The sequence below is a fragment of the Cervus canadensis genome, chromosome 23 (genome assembly GCF_019320065.1).
Source record: "Cervus canadensis isolate Bull #8, Minnesota chromosome 23, ASM1932006v1, whole genome shotgun sequence".
Taxonomy (NCBI): Eukaryota; Metazoa; Chordata; class Mammalia; order Artiodactyla; family Cervidae; genus Cervus; species Cervus canadensis.
The window spans coordinates 8,456,049-8,481,600 of record NC_057408.1 but is presented as its reverse complement, the minus strand read 5'-3'; the positions used below and the strand labels follow the sequence as shown (position 1 = coordinate 8,481,600).

At 37.0% G+C, this 25,552-nt stretch overlaps 1 protein-coding gene across 6 annotated transcripts in view; it reads right to left on the bottom strand.

Annotated features, from left to right (window-relative positions):
• DCC (DCC netrin 1 receptor) overlaps window positions 1-25,552 on the bottom strand; it is a 1,219,152-nt gene that overhangs the window by 60,011 nt on the left and 1,133,589 nt on the right. For all 6 annotated transcript variants that reach the window (XM_043444495.1, XM_043444496.1, XM_043444497.1 and 3 more), the window contains 2 exons: window positions 18,249-18,365; window positions 3,343-3,498 (listed from right to left, as the gene is read on the bottom strand). In XM_043444495.1, the coding sequence (XP_043300430.1) occupies window positions 3,343-3,498; window positions 18,249-18,365 (273 nt within the window). The remainder of the gene's footprint in view (window positions 1-3,342; window positions 3,499-18,248; window positions 18,366-25,552) is intronic.

Sequence of the window (25,552 nt, the reverse complement as noted above, 5' to 3'; positions counted from 1 at the left end):
TCCTGCACCAGAGTGGTATGTGAGACTAAACAAAGGTATAAACTCATCTGTGATCCTGAACCACAGACGAAACTAAATTCTATACTAGTTCAGTTGTTTTCCTTTTCATTGAAATTTAACTTTTGGAATCATTTTCCCCATGGTTTAATGAGACAGTTTTGCATGCTGTACCAGATCAGGAGAGAAATGAAGGAGTCAATGGGATGCTGGATTTTCAGAAGGAGGTGATGCTTTTAAAAATGGAAAAGAATTTACAGGAACACCCGCGAATGAAATAGTTAATTTCCAGTTTTAGACAAAGTCATGAACTTTGGCTATCTCAGTCTTGCTGGAATGAACAGATAAAGGCCATTCTGACACTTCCTGTTACAGTAAGAGAATATAAATGAACAATGAAGCAATGAGAAGAAAACTAAACTGAAACTATAAACCTCTTTTCTCTCGGGGACAGTGCAATTCGGAAATTGAAGGGACTTATGTGTTCTGAATCCTTTGACTAGAATTATCATCCTAGTTGCCTTGGGGTTCAGAAATTTGGGGGTGTTGGACTTCTTACACCTTTATTTAAATCCCTTCAATGTGGTCTGGAGGACTTTTTTTCTTTGAGTTTTTGCACACAACTCTATTCTCTAGGTGTGATGTGCAGTGAGAAGAAGAAAAATAAATCTAATTCTCTCTTGGCAGATTTTTGATGCCTTTTAATTCTAACCTTGCTACATCTAGACAATTTATGATTTCTTAGAGCTGTCCCTGTTGGCTTGGAAAAAATATAGCTACTCCACAAATATATTTTATTGCTGTTACCATCTTATCTATTACGAAATATCCTATCTCACAGGAGATGCTGAGTCACCTGTTCGTAACTAAGAGAAGAATGCCATAAAATTGATTTTAAAATGCTGTGCTTGAAGGGAAAAAAAAGCCAAATAGCACAGGAAAAATCACCAGGGTGCATATAATAGCTTGAGAATCTCTCTCCATTTGTACATTCTTTGAAACAAATACTGGTCTCAGGATACAAAATCAATATACAGAAATCAGTTGCATTTTGATATACTAACAACAGACTATCAGAGAGAGAAATTAAGAAAACAGTCTCATTTACAGGACCATCAAAAAGAACAAAATACTTAGGAATAAATTTAACTGAGGAGGTGAAACAGTTGTCTATGGAAATCTACTGGACTTTGATAAAAGAAATTGAACAAGCCACAAAAATGGAAAGATAGTCTGTGTTCATGGGTTGGAAGAATTAATATTGTTAAAATTACCACCCAAAGCCATCTATATATTCAATCAATCCTTACTGTAATTCCAATGTAATATTTACAGAAATAGAAAAAGAGAAAATAAAAAACAAAACTAAAATTTGCATGGAACTCATGAACGAAAAGTAAACCTAAGAACAAAGCTGGAGGCATCATAGTTCCTGATTTCAAAACTATACTACAAAACTATAGTAATTAAAACAGTATAGTATTAGCATAAAAACAGATACAGACCACAGGGACAGAACTGCAAGCCTAAATATATCCCCAAGTATAAAATAAACGAATATTTAAAAATAAATTCAATAATACACCATGGGGAGGGAACAGTCTCTTCAATAAAAGGTGCTGGGAAAACTGAATAATAGTCACTGTGAACTAGTGAACCTGAACCGTTATCTTGTACCATATGCAAAAATAAACTGGATTAAAGACTTGAACATAAGACCAAGAACTGTAAAGCTCCTGTAAGAAAACTTAGACATTGATCTTGGCAATTTTTTTTTTTTTTGGTTTGACACCAAAAGCAAAGGCAACAACAGCAACAATAAGCAAATGGAACTATATCCAATTAAAAAGCTGCTATAAAGAAAGAAAATGAAAAGGGAAGGGAAGGGAAATTCTTACAAATCAAATAGCTGATTAAGTGGTTAATATCCGAAATATATAAAAACTCATACAACTCAAAAACAAAAACACAATGTGATTTAAAAAAATGTGCAGAGGGATTGAATGGACATTGTTCCAAAGAAGGTATACAAAAGACCAACAGATACACGAAAAGGTGTTCAACATTACTAATCACTAGGGAAATGCAAATCAAACCACAACGAGATATCACCTCACCTCTGTTACCAAGGCTAAAATAAAAAAGATAAGAGATAAGAAGTGTTTGCAAGGATGTGGAGGAAGAGAAACATTTTTGCATTGTTGGTGGAAATATAAATTGATGTAGTCACTGTAGAAAACAGTATGTAAGTACCCTAGGAAATTAAAAATTGTGCAATCATATAATCTAGCCATCCCACTTCTGGGTATGCAGGCAAAGGCAATGAAAACTGGATATCAAAGATTCTGCACTCCCATGCATTTTTTTTTGCCAACTATTTTTAATATTAATTCTTTAATTTGGAGGACAATTGCTTTACAAGTGCTTCCCAGGTGGCTCAGTGGTAAAGAATCCGCCTGCCAATGCAAGAGGTGCATTGAATCCCTGGGTTGGGAAGATCCCCTGGAGAAGGAAATGGCAACCCACTCCAGTGCTCTTGTCTGGAGAATCCCATGGACTGAGGAGTGATTGTAGTTAATGATACTGTATTAAACACTCAGAAGTTGCTAAGAGAGTAACTCTTAAATGTTTTTACCACACACAAAAAAATGCTTATTATGTGCCATGGATGGGGGTGTTGGCTAAGGTTATCATGATTGTCATTTTGCAGCAGAGAAGTATATCAAATCAACACATGGTACAACACATTGTTCAATGTCAATTATACCTCAAGTAAAGCTGCAAAAATACATACATAAAAACAGATGAAATACTAGTCTGGAAATTTTTTATATCCAATAACTATTTCTTAAAAATTAAAAAAGAAAAAGGTCTTTCCATGGTGTTGCAAATGGCTGATTTAACTAAAGAAAGCAAAAGCTTTCATACAGGTATTGGTTCATAAGGAAAATCAAAGAAACATCTTTAATTATTACCAACAGACACTTAAGTAAGAATATGTTGGAGTTCAGTCACTTGCTTATTCACTTCCCACTTAACAGAACATATTAATTTCCAGCACCCATCATGTTACTGTTTTACTGAACCCGTTAAGCTTTGTTTCCTCACAACTCCTCATACTGTCAGTGCAACGGACTGTGGAAAGACTCCTGGAAAATCAGTCCCAATACATAATTTAGGGTCCAAAAACTGATCATGCTGAAAAAGAAAATTCTAGTACTCAGGTCACAGTTGAATCCCTCATTACAAAGGATAAGAACATCAAAATGCTACACACTTGACAAGACTTTATTGATGTTATTCATTTGTTCTCAGTAAAAAGAAAGGAAAATGCAATACACTAACTTTTTCCTGCTCCGAAACCTCGGTCCACTGACAGTGTTGGGAATGGCACAGGCCGGAGGGTGAACTGTGGGTGGGGGTATCCACACGTGGGTGATGGAAGGATTCCTGGGTACTGGGCACTTTCTAGGGTTGGCACGGGGATGGCACTCACGACAGCTGCAAAACAAAGGTGTTGTCATTAATATTTTCAATCCCATGCATCTGCCTAACAAGTAAAAAGGAAACGGCTACATTTTCACATCTTCAAATCCATGGATGTGCTTCATGATTTCATGTAGGTTCCTGTACTTACCTCTCTTTCTAGAAAGTCCCTAGAAAAGATAACTCACTCTTCAAGAATCTCACTAGCAAGAATTCTCCTGAGGTTTAAAACTTTTCATGGTTTCAAACAAAGAAGTGATTCATAGGCCACCTTAAGTCTCCCTGATTTTTATTTGGCTTAGTTTTGTTTTCATCTTATTCTTTCTTCTAGGCAAAAATGATGATGTTAGAAACATTAGATTGTTCAGAAATGGAATATATTATATAGAGCAGGCTAAAAAAGTGGGGATTTTCTATTAATTCTGTGAAGGAAAGTAATGCTTTGGAGATCTATAGTCTGGAGAGAGAATATGAAAGTATACTCTAAATAATCACACTAAGGATTTATATTTAATAGAAAATACTTTCAAGCAGCTGAAATAGTATAACTTAGTGACACATTAATTTAAATGCAACTGAATGTTTTCTGGAAATACCAAAACATGTTTGAAGTTACATTGGTCTAAACCTATAGATGGTATCTTACACAATATTTTCTAGGTTTAGTGAGCATTGTTCGATTCCATTATTCAAATATCTGTTCAGTTGTATCACATTATGAATTAGGTATTTGATTTAGGTCATACCTGAATGATCTAGTGGTTTTCCCTACTTTCTTCAATTTTAAGCCTGAATTTGGTAATAAGGAGTTTATGATTGAGCCATAATCGGCTCCTGGTCTTGTTTTTGCTGACTGTATGGAGCTTCTCCATCTTTGGCTGCAAAGAATATAATCAATCTATTTTGGTGTCATCACTTCATGGCAAATAGATGGGGAAACAGTGGAAACAGTGGCAGACTTTATTTTGGGGGGCTCTAAAATCACTGCAGATGGTGACTGCAGTCATGAAATTAAAAGATGCTTACTCCTTGGAAGAAAAGTTATGACCAACCTAAACAGCATATTAAAAAGCAGAGACATTACTCTGCCAACAAAGGTCTGTCTAGTCAAGGCTATGGTTTTTCCAGTAGCCATGTATGGATGTGAGAGCTGGACTATAAAGAAAGCTGAGCTCTGAAGAACAGATGCTTTTGAACTGTGGTGTTGGAGAAGACTCTTGAGAGTTCCTTGGGCTGTAAGGAGATCCAACCAGTCCATCCTAAAGGAGATCAGTCCTGGGTGTTCATTGGAAGGACTGAGGGCAGGAGAAGGGGATGACAGAGGATGAGATGGTTGGATGGCATAACCAACTCAATGGACACATGTCTAAGTAAACTCCGGGAGTTGGTGATGGACAGGGAGGCCTGGCGTGCTGCAGTCCATGGGGTTGCAAAGAGTTGGACACGACTGAGAGACTGAACTGAACTGTATCATGTTATGAAATACTTACTCTCACCATAAGTCAATCTTCATCTTACAAAATGTTTAGCATGCGCTACCTCTTATTAACAAAAAATAAAAATTAAGCTAGCTGCTGGAATGATCAATTTCAACAGCATATTCTTATCTATAAAATTAATAAATTATTTATATTATATAATGATTTTTTAATTTAGTTATACCCTAAGGCCAGTTGCTAAAGTTCAACATACACAGCAGTGTACATTTACCAAAGTAAAATCTTTTTTTTTTAATCACATTCCTTTTACAGAGTAATTTCATCATCAAGACACAAATTATATTGCATTATTGTTGGTTAGAAACAGGTTTTTAAAATATTTTGACTTAAAGATGCAGATTAATTACATGAAATACATAGCGGCATAGCACTTTAAATTGAAAGGGCTCCTTCCGAACCACACATGCACCCCAACGTGTTCACTGTGGCACTATATGCAATAGGCAGGACATGGAGGCAATCTAGATGCCCATCGACAGATGAATGGAGAAAGCAGATGGGGTGCACATATACAATGGAATATTACTTAGCCATAAAGAGGAATGAATTTAAATCAGTTGTAGTGAGGTGGATGAACCTAGAGCCTGTTATACAGAGTGAAGTAAACCAAAAACAGAAAAACAAATATCATATGTTAACACATATGTACAGAATCTAGAAAAACAGTCCTGTTGAAGCTATTTGCAGGTAAAGAATGGAGACACATACACAGAGAACAGCCGTGTAGACGGAGAGGGGAAGGCGAGGGTGGGGCGGATTGAGAAAACAGCCCTGACACATATACATTTCGCCTGTGGCTCAGCAGTCAAGATTCCACCAGCAATGCAGGAGGCCCAGGTTCAACCCCTGGGTCAGGAAGATCCCCTGGTGAAGGGCATGGCAGCCCACTCCACTATTCTTGCCTGGAGAATCCCATGGACAGAGGAACCCCCTGCCTGGCACTCTGATAACCTAGAGGGCGGCAGGCTCAAGAGGGAGGGATTGTGTGTATATATATATATATATATATAAAACTGCATTGGAGAATTTAATTTCATTATATTTATAACACTCCTTGAAGTACATATTAACACGTTTAATTGCAAAATGAAGCCAGGTCTTTTTTCAGATAGAAAGTTTTGACTGACCATTTTGGTAATGAGGACTAACTCTTTTTTAAGGAGGTTAAGTAATGGGTGCTTTATCTGAATCAAATAAGAATGTATATTAATGATTGAATGGGATAAAACATTTTTTCAAAAACTTATGTTAGTAAAGATATAAGTGGCATTTCAATGTTCTCAATCCTATCTTAGTATATTGTATTATATGAAGTACCTCTATAAGTGAATAAAACCTGTAGATGTATAAGTCTTGATAAAGCTTTTTACAGTTGTACCTCCTAGAAAATTAGAAAGCGGATAACTTGAATGATTAATCAATACTTGAATATAACTTTTACTTCCAGAAAAATTAGAGGACATTATCTAGTTGTTAACTGAAATACTATTTAACTTTCTGTAAGAGTTCACAGAGCTGACAATTGTGTTATTCTGTGGGGAAGTGAATTGTAGGTATTAGTTAAAGGAAGAAAATGAGTGATACAAACTTTTCTCTGTAAAAGGGAAACTTCCTTATGTATTGATACTTTGTAAATGGATGATGGTGGGTATCAAATTGCTATGGTATTTTTATACTTTTGGCTTTATTTAAAAGAGTAGAATACCAGAAAAATTATGTATTTTGCAGATATTTAACCTATAATATTTAACTTCAAATATTGAATTAAAAACATGTGTGGTGATACAAAGCTTTTCTAAATTATTTTTGGGAGGACTTCAATGAAAAATTCAGACTAACTGATATATAATATCATAAATAAAGATGCTATAATTTAATCAATAAGATATTTTATAGAAGTAGATTGTGGCTATATATACAGATGAACAGACTTTAGAAAAAGGAAAAGAAATAAAATGAGAAGGGAACTTTTGAAAAGAATCAGAAATTCAAACCGGATACCAGCCAAAATAATGATAAATTCCCTAAGGAAAGGGTTATAATTTTGTAGACTTTGTGTCTGTCATAGTACAGTGCTGGAACACTTCATATTTTTCAAGTGAGTTAACAAGAAAGATTTTCTAGAAGATATATTTATAAATCTGTCATTTTAACCCACTGGAGATTTTTTATATGATTTCATGTATGTATTATTTTGTTTCCTGGTGTGTATAGTCACTATGTTACTACAATGATAATAATAGTAATAGATTTGAATACATTTGCAAATAAAAGTCATATAATAACAAAGTCTGTATTCCTATAACTCAAAATTTCACTCTCTGAAGCAGTTAATTGAATTCATACATCTTACCAATCAAAATGAGATTACTATACAGTCATTAAGGTTGACTGCCAAATTGCAAAGCTTTTCCTGTGTTGACAACTTTTACTCATAAATAAATGTGACAATAATAGTCTCCCTTAAACACAGTAGGCACCCACTTGACAAATTGTGCACATTCTAATCAATATTGTTATCTGAATTTAACCAATATTTTAGAATGCAGTTAGAAAAAGAATGTCATAAATATCTTCCAGTTGGTGCTGAATAAATTTGAATAGAGAAACATAAAATAATTTGGCAAGCCACAGATTCTGTATAAGTTAGAGAGCGGAGAGAACCCAAGAGACTAAATTCATATTCCAGTTCCAAGTCTTTCATTACTTAAGAAAAGAAATTTTACTTCCTATGAGTTTTGCATTTTGAATACTGACCTGAGTACAAAAGGTTTGCAAATAATAAAAGATCTTTAAAAAAATGATAAATCTGTTGTATGTCTCAGCAACTCAGAAATTTGCATTGTTCTATTTCCCCCACATGAATAGCATAGTCAGTATTCCAAAGCTTTGATTTTGAAGTATTCTGATCCATGATTCATTTCTAAAGTAGAACAGACACCTACCCTTATAAAACGGTTGTTGCAAAACTAATCATTCTGAAATAAGTTGGACCTAACACTGTGTATTGAAGTGCATTTCTGTATTTTCCCCTACATGTCAGCTTTGAGAGCCAGAACACACACAAACACATGCACACCCTCACAGCACAATTCAAGGCGGCCACTGCCCTGCTCTGTTTATGTAAAACAGCTCGAAGAGTGATATCATCAAACATTTTCAATAAATCTCTGCTCTGTGGCCAACTATGACAAGAAATCTGTTCTGACACAGCTTGCTGACAACTGGATTTATCTCTCATACTGACGCATAAAGATTTTTCAAGTAGAAATTCCCTCACCACCAAATTACTTCATTCCCTGAACAGGGCACATTGATATTCAGAAACTTTAACAACATTTACAAAAATGTAGCATTAAACATGACCTATAGGAAATCTAAAATACAGATTTTATTTCTAAAGCTACAATTTTAAGAAATAAAGCTCTCTATAGGTACTCCTCCCCATGAAACTCGACAATTTGAGAGATTTGTTGAGGAGGACAGGTGAACAAACAAAAGAGTAAAGATAATATTTTAAACTGCAAAGAGCTTAAGTGAAGTGATTTCTCACTCTGCCTCTCTTTAGCATTTCTTTTTGGCAATGGCCTACGTATCATCTGGACTATTCGGAATTGCAGTTTCCATCACCCTTGATAAATACTCTAATCTCCTTCCCATTTTCAGGTGTCCTTTGACAAGCAATTGTCACTGGATGCCAGCCACAAGTACCCACAAATTCCTACTTTAGGAAAATAGTGAACATTCACAACGACGTGTTCTGCAGTTACTCTTTAAAAAGTGGTAAAGGGCCCAAACACGAGGTCAGACTGCCTGAGTTCATGATCTAGTTCTGCCATTCTATAGGGAATAAATGTCATAGCCAACATCTGAGATAGTGCCCATTGATTCTCTCCTCATGTATTCACATCCTTGCTGGAGTTCCCTGCCACAATTTGTCCAGGTTGGTCTGGTGACCCAAGAGTGCAATGGAAGTGATGGTATGTCACTTCCAAAAATAAGGTAAATGAGATTCTTCCTTATTCTCTTTCCCCCTCTCACTCTCTCTGATGGTTCACTCTGGAGGAAGCCAGGAGTCATGCCTTGAGGACCCTGAGCTTTAACTGACTGGCTAAATCATTCCTGGATTCCTGATGCTCAGAGCTGTTAAAAAAAAATAAATGGCTGTTTTCTGTTGCTACATTTTGGGATAATTTGTTAGGTAATAGTAGGTAACTATACATTCACTTGAGAGGGTATATAAGCTATTTCCTGGATTTTTCATCAGTAAAGTGGAGATCATCATGGTACCAACTTTAGGATGTGGTTCTGAGGATTAAAGGGATCCACCTAGAACTGCAGCAGGGTGGAAATGTTGGTTACTGACATTAATTTCTCCTGAGTCCCAACAGATCTGCCCCAAGACTGAGCTGAATAATATTTAATAAAAAAATACTCTTTAAAACAACCTTCTTATCTATGACTTTGTGGTGATGGTATCACAGGTGAATGCATGTCTAAACTTACTAGACTATGTACATTAAATATGTACAGTTCATTATACAAATCATATCTAAATAAAACTGTTGAACAAAAATAAAATTTTAAAAAATATGACCACTTAAAATATAAGTCAAAAACTTCCAAAGATACTAAAAACGGAGTTCTGCACTCAAATGACTAAAGCAGATAGTGAAGATGGGGAAGAAAACGTTGGCCCTCATAGTAAATGTTCTAGAAAGGCCCCCAACCAGTAACCATAGCAGCATCCCAGCTATCCTTAAAACAAAACTGCATGCTTTCTTCTGCCTCAGTCTTTTTATTTATTTATTTTTTTAGCCTCAGTCTTTTTAAATATCATCTAATTTAACTTTTTGAAACCTCTAGCTTCTTTAGAGGCTGATCTTACATTTTTTCCTTCAAATATTTAGAAGGAAAGAAAAAACTGAAAAAAAAATTCAAGAGGTTTTTACTCAACAAACTCATACAGTGAATTATTAAAATTGTACAGCTGATGTGATCCTACAGGGTATCGGCTTCCATTTCTATCTTACCTAGATCTATTCTTCACCTCTCCTCTGGCATTTTATAGCAGAAGAAAAAACAATATGAGAATGGAAAAGGAATCTTTCCAATGCCAAATAATTAGGATCCATGGAATAATAAAACACTGAAACTGTAAGAAAATCTGCCATCGCTCTAGGAACTGCTCTCAGCCAAAGAAGCTGCTCACCAAGGTTGCACCTTACTTCCTAGGAGCAGTCTGCATCAAAGACCATAGAACCCTCCCTACCCCCTGATTCATTTGGGACAACCTAGAAGGATAATTCCAGCACCAGAGCAATCTGTACTGTCAGTTGAGGCCTCCATCAAACTTTTGGGTTGGCCAAGTAGTTTGTCTGGGTTTTTCCATATGCCAACCAGCAAGGAGATCAAACCAGTTAATCCAAAAGGAAATCAACCCTAAATATTCACTGGAAGACTGATGCTGAAGCTCCAATACTTTGGCCACCTGATGTGAAGAATCAACTCTTTGGAAAAGACCCTGATGCTGGGAAAGACTGAAGGCAGGAGGAGAAGAGGGTGACAGAGAATGAGATGGTTGGATGGCATCACCGATTTAATGGACATGAATTTGAGCAAACTCTGGGAGATAGTGAAGGACAGGAAGCTTGGTGTGCTATACTCCATGGGGGTTTCAAAGAGTCGGACATGATTTACAAAGTGAATGACGATAACAATACCTGATTAGTTTACTATCTCCCTCTCAGCAATCCTGCACCTTTACCCTCACAGGTGTTATTCCTAAAGGAGCTTGCTAATAAATCTCCTGTTTTCCAACCTCTTTTCAGAGTCTGATTCCTGGAAACCAGCATGTGACTTTCCTTCAGTTCAGTTCAGTTGCTCAGTCGTGTCCAACTCTTTGTGACCCCATGGACTGCAGTACGCCAGGCCTCCCTGTCCATTGCCAACTCCTGGAGTTTGCTCAAACTCATGTCCATTGAGTCAGTGATGCCATCCAACCATCTCATCCTCTGTTGTCGCCTTCTCCTCCCACCTTCAATCTTTCCCAGCATCAGGGTCTTTTCCAATGAGTCAGTTCTTTGCATCAGATGGCCAAAGTGTTGGAGTTTCAGATTCAGCATCAGTCCTTCCAATGAATATTCAGGACTGATTTCCTTTAGGATGGACTGGTTGGATCCTCTTGTAGTCCATGGGACTCTCAAGAGTCTTCTCCAAAAGACTAATTTATAGTAAGAAAATCATATAAACTTATTTTTGGCCATTGTAAAAATACTCACTTTTTGCCACGGTTTTATAAGAAAGAACACTGGACTGGGGAAATCAGAATATCTGGATTCTCTTCTGTCTATGCTATCAGCTGCTATGCTTCTCAGGGGCATCAGCTTGCTTAGCTGTGAAGTGTGTTCTGGGATAAGAAGTAACATATGCCACCTAATGTTTTCAACCAAGAAGTATAATCTTAGACAAATAAACAGATTTTGTACTTCAATGAAATTAAATGCCATTTCCTGTGAATTTTAAGAACTCAAAAACACTTCAGATAGTTTATATTTTATCTGGTAATTAACATTTTGTAGAACATGGTGAGAAATGTCAAGGAAGAGGGGGAAAATAATCTTACAAAAATAGAGATTATTAAGTGGAACAGCAAGCATCTTTATACTTGTGACTGGAAATCCAAACGATGCTATGATGTGGTTTATACAAGACTTGATACACTAGTAAATCCAAATAATCGCAAGTGGGCCATCAGTAAATGCATCTACCATTCTGAATGAAACCATAACTCTGTCGAGATACAAATCTACAAGTTTTTCAGCCTAGCTATCTAAGACCCATCAATCATGTCAGTTGCAAAAAAAATCTATTTTATTTATCAGAAAGTCTAAGAATTAATTTTAAAATCAACTTGGATTATATGTTGAAGTAAATTTTCCCTTGTTAGAGTTTAACCAACTGAGTTTGGAGCCAACAAAGAATGTAATGTGACAAAGATTTCAAAAGGTTTATATTCTACTGACTCTTCATTTTTAATTGAAGTTTTATTTAAGTATAATACACATATTTATAGTCCCTTGGACAGCAAGGAGCTCAAACCAGTCAATCTTAAAGGAAATCAATCGTTAATACTCACTGAAAGGACTGATGCTGAAGCTCCAATAGTTTGGCCAAGAGCTGGCTCATTGGAAAAGACCCTGATGCTAGGAAAGATTGAAGGCAGAAGGGAAAAGGGTGACAGAGGATGAGATGGTTGGATGACATCACCAGTTCAATGGATATGAACTTGGGCAAACTCTGGGAGATAGCGAGGGACAGGGAGTCCTAGTGTGGCGCAGTCCCTGGGGTCAAAAAGAGTTGGACACAACTCTGCGACTGAACCATGGTAATACATATTAAAAACTAAATATCGTCAGTACTGCTCAGTGATTTTTCAGCGTGAAATGTCTTCTGACCATTATCCAGGTCATGAAATGGAATGTTACCAGAAGCTGCCCCATGGTCTCTTCTGGTAACTAACCAAGCTCTCATTAATAGTAACTACTCTTTTGAATTCTAACCCCGCAGGTTATCTTGCTTGTTTCAAATTTACATAAATTGAATCATACAGATGTGTTACATTTCTGTTTTGCAACAGTACATCTGCCAGAGTCTCCATATAGCTTGTATCATTTTAGCTTGTTCATTTTCACTGCTACATGGTCGTCCACTGTGTGAATATATTATATATATTACAAAGTCATGATAAGCAGTATTCCCCAAAATATTCTTATACATGTCTTTTGGTTAGCATATTAGGCATTTCTGCTAAATATATACCCAAGAACAGAATAAATCTAGGTATGGAACTGTTGAGTCAGAGTGTCCTTGTGCATTTTATAAATGTATTTCACTGCTGAAAATCACATATATGCATGCTTTATAGAATAGTTTTTAAATAAAACTAATAAATATCTAACTACTAATTTACTAATTTTAATTTATTAAAGTAATAAATTACTTGCCATTTTAGGGCCTGCATTCATGTAAGACACTGGGAATAAGAGAAGCCTTGCTTTCGTCATTGAGCAAGTCAGAGCTTGAGAGAACAATGTGAGGGGGCAGAGTGAAGTCAATAGACTGAGTACAAGTTTTGGGTTCAGACTCTCAGAACTTTGGTTTCCATGTCTGTAAACTGGAGGTGCTAGAGTCAAACAAATTCTTTGGAAAATGAATACAAATAATATATGGCATCTTTGTCCTTAGAAAAGAAGCACACCATAGAGACTCATAAGCTGCTCAGTTGTGTCCTGAAGGAAGTTTGTTAAGCTGAGACTATTTTCCATCTGTAAAATCAGGATAATCTCAACACATCAGAGTACTATGAGGAGTAAATGAAATAGGAATTAGCAAGGTATTCAGCTAGTGAATAATATTTAGAAGTTTTCAACACTTTGTTAGATTTCATCACATTTCTCTTTCTTTCTAAGCTTGTTAGTTCTTGTTGAATGAAAACAATTTTAACTGCCTTTAATATATCAAGTTTTTATTTGAAGATATTCTACTGGAACTGCTAAAAAAAGAGCCTTAAACCCTGATGTGTTATGAACACAAGGCCTTCTTATAATACGTTTATTTTTTCATCTAGTCATTTATTTGACAGATACTTAGCAAGTACCAATTTTATGCTAGGTATTGAGTTAAACAATGTGTGAATATGAAGAAGAATTAGATTCATTCCCTCTCTATCATGTAATACAAAATCTGTTAGAGGAGGGAAGATTTGGACTTGAATGCCTAAGTATATGAGGCAGTACTCTGAGGAATTAATTCCATAAAAGTGTTAAAAAGAGAGACTATTCAAACACGAGAAAAGAAGCTCTCATTTCTGGGTGTAGTAATCAGAGAGGAAAGAATTCATAAGAGCATTAATGCCTCTCTGGTCTTTGAAAAATTCACAAAACTCTTGTTAGTTAGAGATGGCTACCAAGTCATTCCATAAGGAAAAAAAAAAAGTGTTCAGAAGGAAAATCAAATAAAGAACAATGCATATTTGTGAACTGGTGATCGGTCTAGCTTGGCAAGGGTGTCTAACATAGCAAAAGGAGACGAGAAATGTAGACTTACATCTGGCATGCACAGGGGTTTGTTGTTTTTTTCTTGGAAGACAGTAAGGAGCCATTGGGAAAATTTATGGAATAGAACGCCATATTTAAGTTGTTTTAGGAAGAAATTTGGCAAGCAGGATACAAAGACATTTAGAAGGCCCTACAGAGAGGAAGAAGATTAATTATAATGCTGTTTTGACAGTTCAGGGGTGAGGCCATAAAGAGAAGAATAAAAACATGACTCTTGGAAATGGGAATGTAGCCAGGGATTCAAAAGATACTGTGAAAGAAAAAAAACATCAAAGGGATACGGGAACTTCTTAGATGAAGAAGTTATATATGGGAGAGAAAGTCCCATGAAGATTCTGAAACACACTGATTTTTAAGAAGAAAGCTATAGAAGGTTGGCACAGACAGAGCTTAGTTATAAGAGGAAAGTGGCTGGAAGGAAAAAAAACATAGAGGCAGCTAAGTGTACAGTGTCCCTCTATGTGGTGAGAGGAATGAAAGAAAAAGAACAGTAGCTTCACTCCAGCTGGGAGCATAATGATTAAGAGCACAGAAGGCTGAAGCCAGTCCTGAGTCCAAATTCTGGCCCTGTCACTTACTTGCTGCGTGATTGTAAGCTACGTATTTAAACTCTGCAAGCCTCAGTTGTTTTATTAGTAAAACAGGCATAAGAACAGTATCTATCCCATGAGTTGAACAACTGGCATCCATTATCAATTCCATTACACTTACTATAGTAACATTGAGAGCTATGTTGGAATGTAGAGGAAACATCACACACATTAGGCAGGAAGAAACAACCATCAGTTCATTCATTTGGCTGAACAGTATCAACTGAGGGCCTACTAGATGCCAATCTCCATTTGGGGTCCTGAGGATATGACGTGATGAAAGCAAGAAAAATTCCTGCTCTCACAGAGCCTACACTACACAGAGAAAACACATACTAAGTAAACACAATAAAGCATGTAAGATAGTTATACACATTAATTAAGAAAAGCAAAGCAGAATAAAGAGGGAAGAGAGAGACCAAGGATGCTCCTAGGCAATGGTCAGAGAAGACCTATGTTCCTTCCCAGTGGTGCCAGTTGAACACAGACCTGAATAAATGACAGAAAAGCCAACTAAATACCTATGGAAAGAAATTCCAGGCAAAGAGGACAGTTAAAAGTCCCTGAATTGGAATGCGTGTTATTGCCAAAGGGAGCTATGTGGCTAAAACAGATTATAGAGAGAAACAGCAAGAGACAGGGTGAGAGACAGGCTAGAGGCTGGATCACCCGGTACCTCCTGGGCATGATGATGAAATCGCTGGATTTTGTGCTGCAGGTGATGGGAAGTCAAGAGGAATAACGTGATCTAATTCACATTGAAAAGCTTCAGCATAGACGGCTTACTGTAAGATGAAGATCTCAAGAAAAGGAAGAGTTGCAAGTTCACACCTATAGTCTACAATCCATAGGTTATATTTGCCATCCAGAGATGGTAGTAGCTTGGATAAGGGCAGAAAAGTGGAGGTGGGAAAGAGTGGTCAGATTCGGGACGGGTTTTGAAAGCAAGAACTATCAGATTTGGTGCAAGACTGAATTTGGGATGTGAGGAAATCAGAATAAAGAAGCATGAAACTAGAGTTGTTTTTTGTTTTTATTTTGTAAACAAGAATAGATGGTTAAATAGTAGTACCGTGTATTGGGAAAAATAATAGGAGGATCGAGTTTGGAGCTGGGGAGAGGGAATTATGGAAGAGCAAGATTTCCATGTTGAGCTCACCTGGCTTGCCTATTAGCCATTTGAAGAAGGTGAGTCAATATTGTATATGGAAATTGATGTGGGTTTCAGTAAGGGATTAATCTAGGTGTTAAAATTTGTGATTCATCAGCATGCAAATGGCATTAAAGCCATAGGTATTAGATGACAACATCTAAGAAGCTAGTGTAGGTAGTAGAAAGCAGTTTTCAGACTGAGCCCTAGGGTACTCTCTGTCTCTTAAGAGTCTGGGGAGAAAGGAATAGTAAATAAAGGACTAAAAAGGGGCAGGCAGTGGGATAGGAAGAAAACTGGGGGCATTTAGAATACAACTGCCAAGTGAAGAAAGCGTTCCAGGAAAAAATAGAAGCTATGTCAAATTTTGCTGAGCACTGGACAATTGACCATTTGGTAAGAAGATGTGGAGATCATTGAAATCTTGGCAACCATGGTTTTAGTAGAGGGGCTGTGGAAATGCTATTAAAACTAATAAAGAAGATTAAAACACAAAAAGTAATTACAGACAACTTTTAAGAGAGTTTCCCAGGAAAGGGGAGGAATGGGCTAGTGGTTCCAGGGAAGATGCTTTAACAAGGGAGTTATGTGATAATGCTCATATGCATATTGGAGTTATCAGTAGGAAGGAAAACTGATGATGCAAGAGAGGAAAGGAATAATTACAGAAGAGTCCCTAAGTGGGAATGAATGGTTGTCCTCAAGGGAAAGAACTGGTCTTACACAGAAACAAAAACAGATCACTAGATTTGAAGGGTAGATAAGGATACCATTTCTAAATGCTTCTCTTGGTGATAAAAGAAGCAGGCTTATTAGCAGAGACTGGGGAAAGGAGAGAGGTATTGAGTCAGAAAGGAAAGAATAGATATAAGATATTCATCTTATAAAGTGAAACAATGAATGATGTCTCAGTGAATGACAATGAATGATTTCTCTCAAAGTGAGAGAAATGACTGGCATTTCCAAATAAATGACAGTTCACCTTGAATTTGTTGTCATAAATACCCAGTGAATAGGCTATATGAAAGTGAAAGTCACTCAGTCATGTCCGACTCTTTGTGACCTCATGGACTATACAGTTCATGGAATTCTCCAGTCCAGAATACTAGGGTGGGTAGCAGGTTCCTTCTCCAGGGGATCTCCCCAACCCAGGGATCGGACCCAGGTCTCCCGCCTTGTGGGCGGATTTTCTACCAGCTGAGCCACCAGGGAAGCCCAAATAGGCTACATATCTTTCCTCAAACGAAGTCAGCTGTCAGGGTTCATGGTCAATGTTGGTGAGGAGCTAATTTAACCAGGGTTGAGTTTTTTGGGTGGTAACTATGACAGGGAAGAAGAACCAAGGGAGATGAGGCTGTTTATAAGGGATGGGAGGTAGTAACTGATGCTGGATTGGAAGTTGAGTTTAAATGATAAATAAATATATTTATTTATAAATAAAAATGATAAAGACATGAGGAAGACCAGGGATAGTGGGAAGGTTGCAGAGTTAATGGATTGGAGGTCCTAATCAGATTAAAAGTTTGTTAGCAAGGGGCCAATAAACAAGAAAAATAATACTGTGCCAGAAAAGGAGAAGACAGAAACGGATGTTCTGCAGCAGGTACAATTGGTTTACTGTGTGACATGGAATTGATGAATTGAGGTGGGAAAGAGCTAATATTGTAGGGAACATCAGGAACTAACATCAGATGGATTATGTGCATGGATACTGTAATTACCAAGATTGATCATAGAGGTAATTGGAAAGGAAGTGATTCGCAGATACTAATATCTTCAGTGAAAGTGGGAGTATGACAGAAAACTTCAACATGAGGAGGGTAGGAAGTGATTATTTCAATATTTGTTTCAAGAGAGCTAGATTACTTAAGTCTGAAAATTAGACTTATTAAAAAAGTTTTTTAAAATCTATGAAGGTGGTTGTTAGAATAAGATCAATAATGACAAAACTTCCATTCTTTTTAGATCGATTCATTTTCTATAATTTCTTAAATATGTATTAACTGATTGCCCACAGACAAATGACGTGTTGTGGAAGGCAAGCACAACAAACAACAGAGTGAAGAGTCTAACTTCCAAATAAAAATGATATGATTTTAATTGTTCTTCATTATGCCCATTTGCCCAGAAAGTTCAGAGAAAACTCTAATCGGGTTTTGATAGTTGATAGAGAAAAGACACACAAAGAAAGCTGTATGGCTGAAACTAATTTAATACTACAAATCAAGGAGGAAAATGCCCACCCACTAAAGTATTCTTGCCTGAAAAATCTCATGGACAGAGGAGCCTGGTGGGCTACAGGCAAAAGGGTTGCAAAGAGTTGGACACGATGGAGCAGCTAAGCTCACATGCCTCGTGTTAACGTGATATTGTTCCCTTCTCCGCTGTGGCACCAGCTGTTACTCACCAGGATTGTTGGACTGGGCGTCCATAGGGATCATGAGCTTGGCCCGGGTTGCTCGGCGTGCAGCCAGTGACCTCTCCAGAGTGGACATGGAGCTCCCTGCTTCTTCTGTGTCTTGACCTAAAAGGAAAGCAATATGCTTGAGTATTAATGATGCAACACTTCATTTCTAGCCAGGAACCCCAATGCCTTTTTCATTTCATTGATGCTTTAAATGATAATATCTACTTTTTTGTTTATCAGTATGCTCTCATTGTAGAAATGTTAATAAAATTTACCAGAACCTCATTACCCAAAAAGAACCATTATTATTTATTTATAATTTCCACACATGCATATATATATATGTGAAAGCAAGATAATGTATACTAATATATTTATTTTTCAAAAATTGCATTATACCATACATACTGTTTTGCAGTCTTCTTTAAAAAGTAACAGAAAAATATTTCTCTGTCAATAAATAAGTCAGCTGCTGCTGCTGCTAAGTCGCTTCAGTCGTGTCCAACTCTGTTCGACCCCATAGACGGCAGCCCACTAGGCTCCTCCATCCATGGGATTTTCCAGGCAAGAATACTGGAGTGGGGTGCCATTGCCTTCTCCGAAATAAGTCAGCAGTGTAATTTTTAACAGCTCCATAATATGCAATTGTATGAATTAAGCACAATCTTTGCAATTTATACTTAAGCCCCAAAGACATTAAATCTTACTATGAAAATACAGGAAATAGACTATATTCTGCAAAAAGATGGTTAGGTCTCTATATACAAATTTATTATAATACCATAAAATGTCATACAAAGGAGTCATAAAAATAATATGAATGAAATATGTAGATTCGAAAATTGAATAAAATATATGTTGAAAAGTAATACTGAAATTCTGAATACTATATATCAGTTAAAAGTATATGATTCATTGACATGAAGTTTTGTCTGTTTTTTTCTTAAATGAAGTATAGTTGATTTACAATATTAGTTTTAGGCATACAGCATAGTGGTTCAGCAATTTTACAGATAATACTCCATTAAGTTATTCAAAATAATGGTTATAATACCCTGTGCTATACAATATATCCTTGTCACTTATCTATTTTACATATAGTAATTTCTGTGTCTTAACCTCATACCCTATTTTGCCCCTTTTTCCTTACCTCTTTCCACTGAAAACCACTAGTTTGTTTTCTATACCTGTGAATTTGTTTCTGTTTTTCTATATACATTCATTTTACTTTTTTAGATTTCACTAATTAGTGGTATCATACACTATTTGTCTTTGATCCATTTCACTAAGCATAATACTCTCTAGGTCCATCCACTTTGCTACAAACGGCAGAATTTAATTCTTTCAATGGCTGAGGAATATTGCACTGTATGTGAATACCACAGCTTCTTTACCCATTTGTCTATGGATGGACACGTGGTTTGCTTCCATACCCTGGCTACGGTAAACAGTGCTGCTATGAACACTGTGTGTGTTTGCTCAGTCTGTGTCTGACTCTCTGCGACCCCATGGATGGCAGCCCACTAGGCTTCTCTGTCCATGGGATTTTCCGGACAAGACTACTGGAGTGGGCTGCCATTCCTGTCCCAGGCGATCGTCCTGACACAGGGATCAAACCTTCTATGAACATTGGGTGCATGTGTCTTTACAAATTAGTGTTTTTGTTTTTTCTAGATAAATACCCAAGCACAGAATTGCTGGATCACGTGGTAGTTCTATTTTTAGTTTTTTTCAGGAACCTCCATATTGTTTTCCACAGTAGATGAATCAACTTATACACCTACCCACAGTGTACAAGTGTTCTCTTTTCTCCACCTTCTTGACTACATTTGTTTTTTGTAAATTTTTTGATGACGGCCATTCTGACAAGTGTAAGGTGATGTCCAATTGTGATTTTGATTTGCCTATTAATTAGAATTGTTGAGCATCTTTCATGTGCCTATTGGCCATTTGTATACCTTCTTTGGAAAAATGTCTATTCAGGTCTTCTGACCATTTTTCAATTGGGTTGGCTTTTTTTTTTATATTGAGTTGTATGAGTTGTTTATATATTTTGGATATTAACCCCTTGTTGGTAATATCATTTGCAAATATATTCTCTCATTTAGTAGGTTGCCATTTCATTTTGTCAATGGTTTCCTTTGCTGTGCAAAAGTTTTTAAGTGTAATTAGGTCCCGTTTGTTTATTTTTGCTTTTATTTCTTTTGCTTTAGGAATGTGTGTGTGTGTGTGTGTGTGTGTGTGTGTGTATGTTAAGTCACTTCAGTTGTGTCTGACTCTTTGTGACGCTATGGACTGTAATCTGCCAGTCTGCTCTGTCCATGGCATTTTCCAGGCAATAATACTGGAGTGGGTTGCCATGCCTCTTCCAGGGGATTTTCCTGACCCAGAGACTGAACCCACATCTCTTACGTCCCTTGCATTCCCAGGTTCCTGAGAGCCACCTGGGAAGACCTACCTTAGAGAACAGGTCCAAAAAATTATTGCTGTGATCTATGTCACATAGATCACATATGTGCCTATGTTCTCTTCCAGGAGTTATATAATTTCAGATCTTATTAGGTCTTTAATCCATTGTGTTTCTGTATACAGTGTGAGGAAATGCTGTAATGTCATTACTTTACATGGAACTGTAAAGTTATTCCAGGGCCACTGATTGAAGAGACTGTCTCTTCTCCTTGTATATTCTTGCTCCCTTCGTCCTAGTATAATTGACCATAGGTGTGGGTTTATTTCTGGGTTATTTATTCTGGTCCACTGATCAATTTGTCTGTTTTGGGGCCAGTACCATGCTGTATTGACTGCTGTAGTTTTGTAGTATAGTCTTAAGTCAGAGAGTCTGATACCTTCAACGCTGTTCTATTTTTCAAGATTGTTTTAACAGTGCAAGGTCCTTTGTGGTTCCATATACATTTTAGGAATATTTGTTCTATTCTATGAAAAATGTCATGGATATTTTGACAGGGATTGCATTAAATCTACAGATTGCTTTGGGTGATTTGGGCATTTTGATGATATTAATTCTTCCAATCATAGTTTTGTACTTTTAACCAGGACATCATCAAGAACACTTCATGTATTGTCAAGTTTAACAAACAGGATCTCAAGTACTGCTTTCCCTATCACTACCGAGTTGTCATGAAGGTCCTCAAATTAAAGACAAATGGGCACAAGTATCTTCTCACTCTGAATAAAACGGCTATCATTTGGAGTTAAACATTTCCCAAGACTTGGTAAGAGACATCAAAATCTGTCTCGCTGACCTGAAATGTCATCTGAGCATATATATACTGAGGAGGAAAATCAAGAAGGAGGTATCCTAGAAATCATTAGCAAAACCTTCTAAGGCCTAAGAGACAATTTTATTCCCTCCAGTGAGAGATAGAGGTGCTCTTCCTCTCCTGATAGCTAGGATAAAATGAAGCTATAATAAAAGACATCTACAGACTCTTGAGGTTACTGCAAAAGAGATCTGCCTTTCATTTATTCCCTAGGTAGAAGCTTATTGAGGCAGCAGGCTTGCTGGTCTACCCTGTGTCTATTCAAACAGACAAGAGAACAAAGCACGTCTGAGAGATGAGCCAGTGTGGATTATGAGCACTCTCATCATTTGGCCTGTCAAAGACAGAGGAGCTTCCTGTGGGTCACATGGGCAGCTGGAAAGTTGATCAGGCTTGAGAGCAGCTGATCCTCCGGAAGACCAGTGAGGTGGACAGGTACATCTGTTTCTAGTGGGAGAGGGTTAAGTCCTGACGAGGTGTATCTCAGATCATGGAACTGGCCAGAGGAAGCATCCCACAGGCTCCCATAAATAATTCACATTGTGTTTTATAAGAGGTTGAGAATATGGGTGCGACCTGAGATCAGCCCATGAGCCCAGAAAATCAGTGAAGAGTTTCAAATTGTGCTCTTTTCCCTCACACCTTGCCTTTCTCCTTTCATCTTTTCTTTATCTCCAATCGCTGTACCCCCATAAAAACCAGAAAGAGCAGGTAGGTAAGAAGAATGGCTAAAGGTGTTTCTGAAATGGAGTAAGCTCCCTGCTTCTGTCCCACCCCCACTGCTCCATTTATTCCAAGGTGCTGGAGGATTCAGGAAACAAATTGTGACCGCCCCCACCAGTCCTCAGAGCCAAAAGTCTGACTGGCCATAGGAGAAAAAGAATCTTTTAATTTAAATTTCAGATTTTAATTTCTAATGGAACTGGACTGTGGTTCAATGATAGAAAGTGACAGAAAAGCTAGGGACTCTGCTTGAGATATCACTTAAGGTCTAGAAAAGGAATGCTTATGATTAAAAAAAAAAAATCAGCAATTAGAATCTTTGTTTAAATGACACTGTGAGAAAGCCTAGTCAACCAGCTACCTTTTCAATCAGTCACAACGTTTTAATTTGGTTTAAAACAGCAATTCAGACAGCATGATACTGGCACAAAAGTAGAAACATAGATCAATGGGATAAAATAGAGTGCCCAGAGATAAACCCAACAGCTATGGTCAGCTAATCTATGACAAAGGTGGCCAGAATATACAATAGAACAAAGACAGCCTCTTTGATAAGTGGTGCTGGGAAAACTGGACAGTGACATGTAAAGGAATTAAATTAGAACACTCCCTAACACCAAACACAAAAATTAACTCAAAATGGATTAAAGACCTAAAACTTAAAAGCTTTTGTGCAGCAAAGGAAACCATAAGTAAGATGAAAAGAAAACCCTCAGAATGGGAGAAAATATTTGCAAATATAGAAACTGACAAAGGATTAATCAAAATCTACTCCAAAATATAGAAATAGCTCATGCAGCTCCAAAAAACAAACCACCCAATCAAAAAAATGGGTGGGAGAACTTTTTAGACCTAAACAGACATTTCTCCAAAGAAGACATACAGATGGCCAACAAACATATGAAAAGATGCTCAACATCACTAATCCTTAGAGAAATGAAAAACCAAAACTACAAGGGGGGGGTGGGCGGCGGAAGATATCACCTCACACTGGCCAAAATGACCGTCATAAAATCTACACACAATAAATGCTGGAAAGGGTGTGAAGAAAGGGGAACCCTCTTGCACTGTTGGTAGGAATGCAGATTGATATAGCTACTAAGAAGAATGTATGGAGGTTCCTTCTATGCATATATGTTCAGTCACCAAGTTGTGTCTGACTCTTTGCGACCCCATGGACTATAGCCCACCAGGCTCCACTGTACATGGGATTTCCCAGGCAAGAACACTGGAGTGGGTTGCCATTTCCTTCTCCAGGGGATCTTCCCGACCCAGGGACTGAACCTCACGATCAATAGCCAGGACATGGAAACAACCTAAATGTTCAGGATAAAGCGGATATAGTACATATATAAAATGGAGTATTACTCAGCCACAAAAAGGAACAAAATTGGGTCATTTGTAGAGATGTGGATGGACCTAAAGAATGTCAGATAGAGAGAGGTTAAGTCAGAAAGAGAAAAACAATGTGGTATATTAACGCGTGTATGTGGAATTTGAAAAAATTGGTATAGATGATGTTATTTACAAAGTAGAAACACAGACATGGACATAGAGAACAAGCATATGGCTACCAAGGAGAAGTAAATATATATATATATACACACACACATATATATATATATATGAACCTCCATACTGTTCTTCTTAGTAGCTGTATCAATCTGCATATATATATATATGTGTATATATACACACATATAATATATATATATACACACACACACTATTGATATGATGTATGAAATAGACAACTAATGAGAACCTACTGTAGCACAGGGAACTCTATTCAACGCTCAAGGTGACCTAATGGGAAGCAAGTCCAAAAGGAAGGAGATCCATGTATATAGATATTTAGCTAATTCAGTTGGCTGTACAACAGAAAACAGCATTGTAAAGCAACTCTACTCCAATAAAATTTGTTCTAAAAAAAAAGCTAAATTGTCTGGAGAAAAATAATCCAGATAAATGAATAAATGATTGAGCACTTTTTTAGTGAATCTAATTATTTCCATAGACAACTGATTCATAAGGATTACTCATACACTTGTGTTTTCCAAAGTCTACTTGGATTATTAATATATTTGGCAGTGGTATAATACACTTCTAATTTCCTACTCAAAAAAGCCAAACCAAAATAAAACCAGCTACTGATTCTGAAAATACCCAATGTACTGATCAAGCAATTTCTTGATGAGAGTATTGGGTTGATTATGCAACTTCCCATAAGTGTTTTGAAACTTTAAGGGCCCATGGAAAGTGAAATATCCTAACAACCATTTTCTGTTTATTTCTCAGTTATTCTGAGAAAATAACTACATGGATTGTTCTACACCAAATCATTAAACAGCAGGTTTGTTTGCTTTTTTTTCCCCTTTAGATCACTTTGTATATCAAGAGAGCCTTCACAGAGACTCCATTTGACTAGGCTAGTGAGTTTAAGCAAGCTCAGGGAGTCGATGATGGACAGGGAAGCCTGGCACACTGTAGTCCATGAGGTCGCAGAGAGTCAGACATGACTGAGTGACTGAACTGAACTGAGTGACCATATAATGTGATTGTGTGGGGATGACAGTTGATCTCCACGGTAATCAAGGCAAAGTAACAGAATAGTTGATTTTTCCATACTTCAAGTGTCCCTGAAGTGACTTTCTTTAAAGCAAGGGATTGACAGAAAATTTAAAATCAACTTTTCAAAGACAGAGGGAAGTAAAATTTGTACAATGGCTTCAAATTTTGCCTTGACAAAACTTCTGTTCAAGATGTAACAAAATGCAATCGGTTCATTTAGCCTCCACATTTTGATATGTCCTAACTGGATTTCCTCCTGCCTCTTAGAAGTTTCAAGAAGCATCACAATTATACAAGGCAGTTGACAAGATGATTGAATAGAAAGTAAACCCAGTTAATCAACCAAATTTACATCAGATTACTTTAACTATTGGTAACTGACCTGAAAATGACTGGCAAGTATATATATCCACAAAAGTTGGAGACAATTTGGGATGGTATTACTTAGTAGTCTGATGCACTTCAGATTAACTTGGAAAAATTCCTTGAGCTAAGAGGTATTTAACAATAACCTGCTAATTTTACATATATTTTGTTTCACTGTTGTGGCTTTTTTATTGTACCATTCTCTAGGGTATGTACAATTTGCAGAATATATTTCTGCAAAGATGACCATTTAACATGTGTCCAATTGTGATAATTATTCCCGTGTGCACCTAGTTGCTTCTTTTGTCCGACTTCTTTTGCAACCCCATGGACTGTAGCCTTCCAGCCTCCTCTGTCTATGGG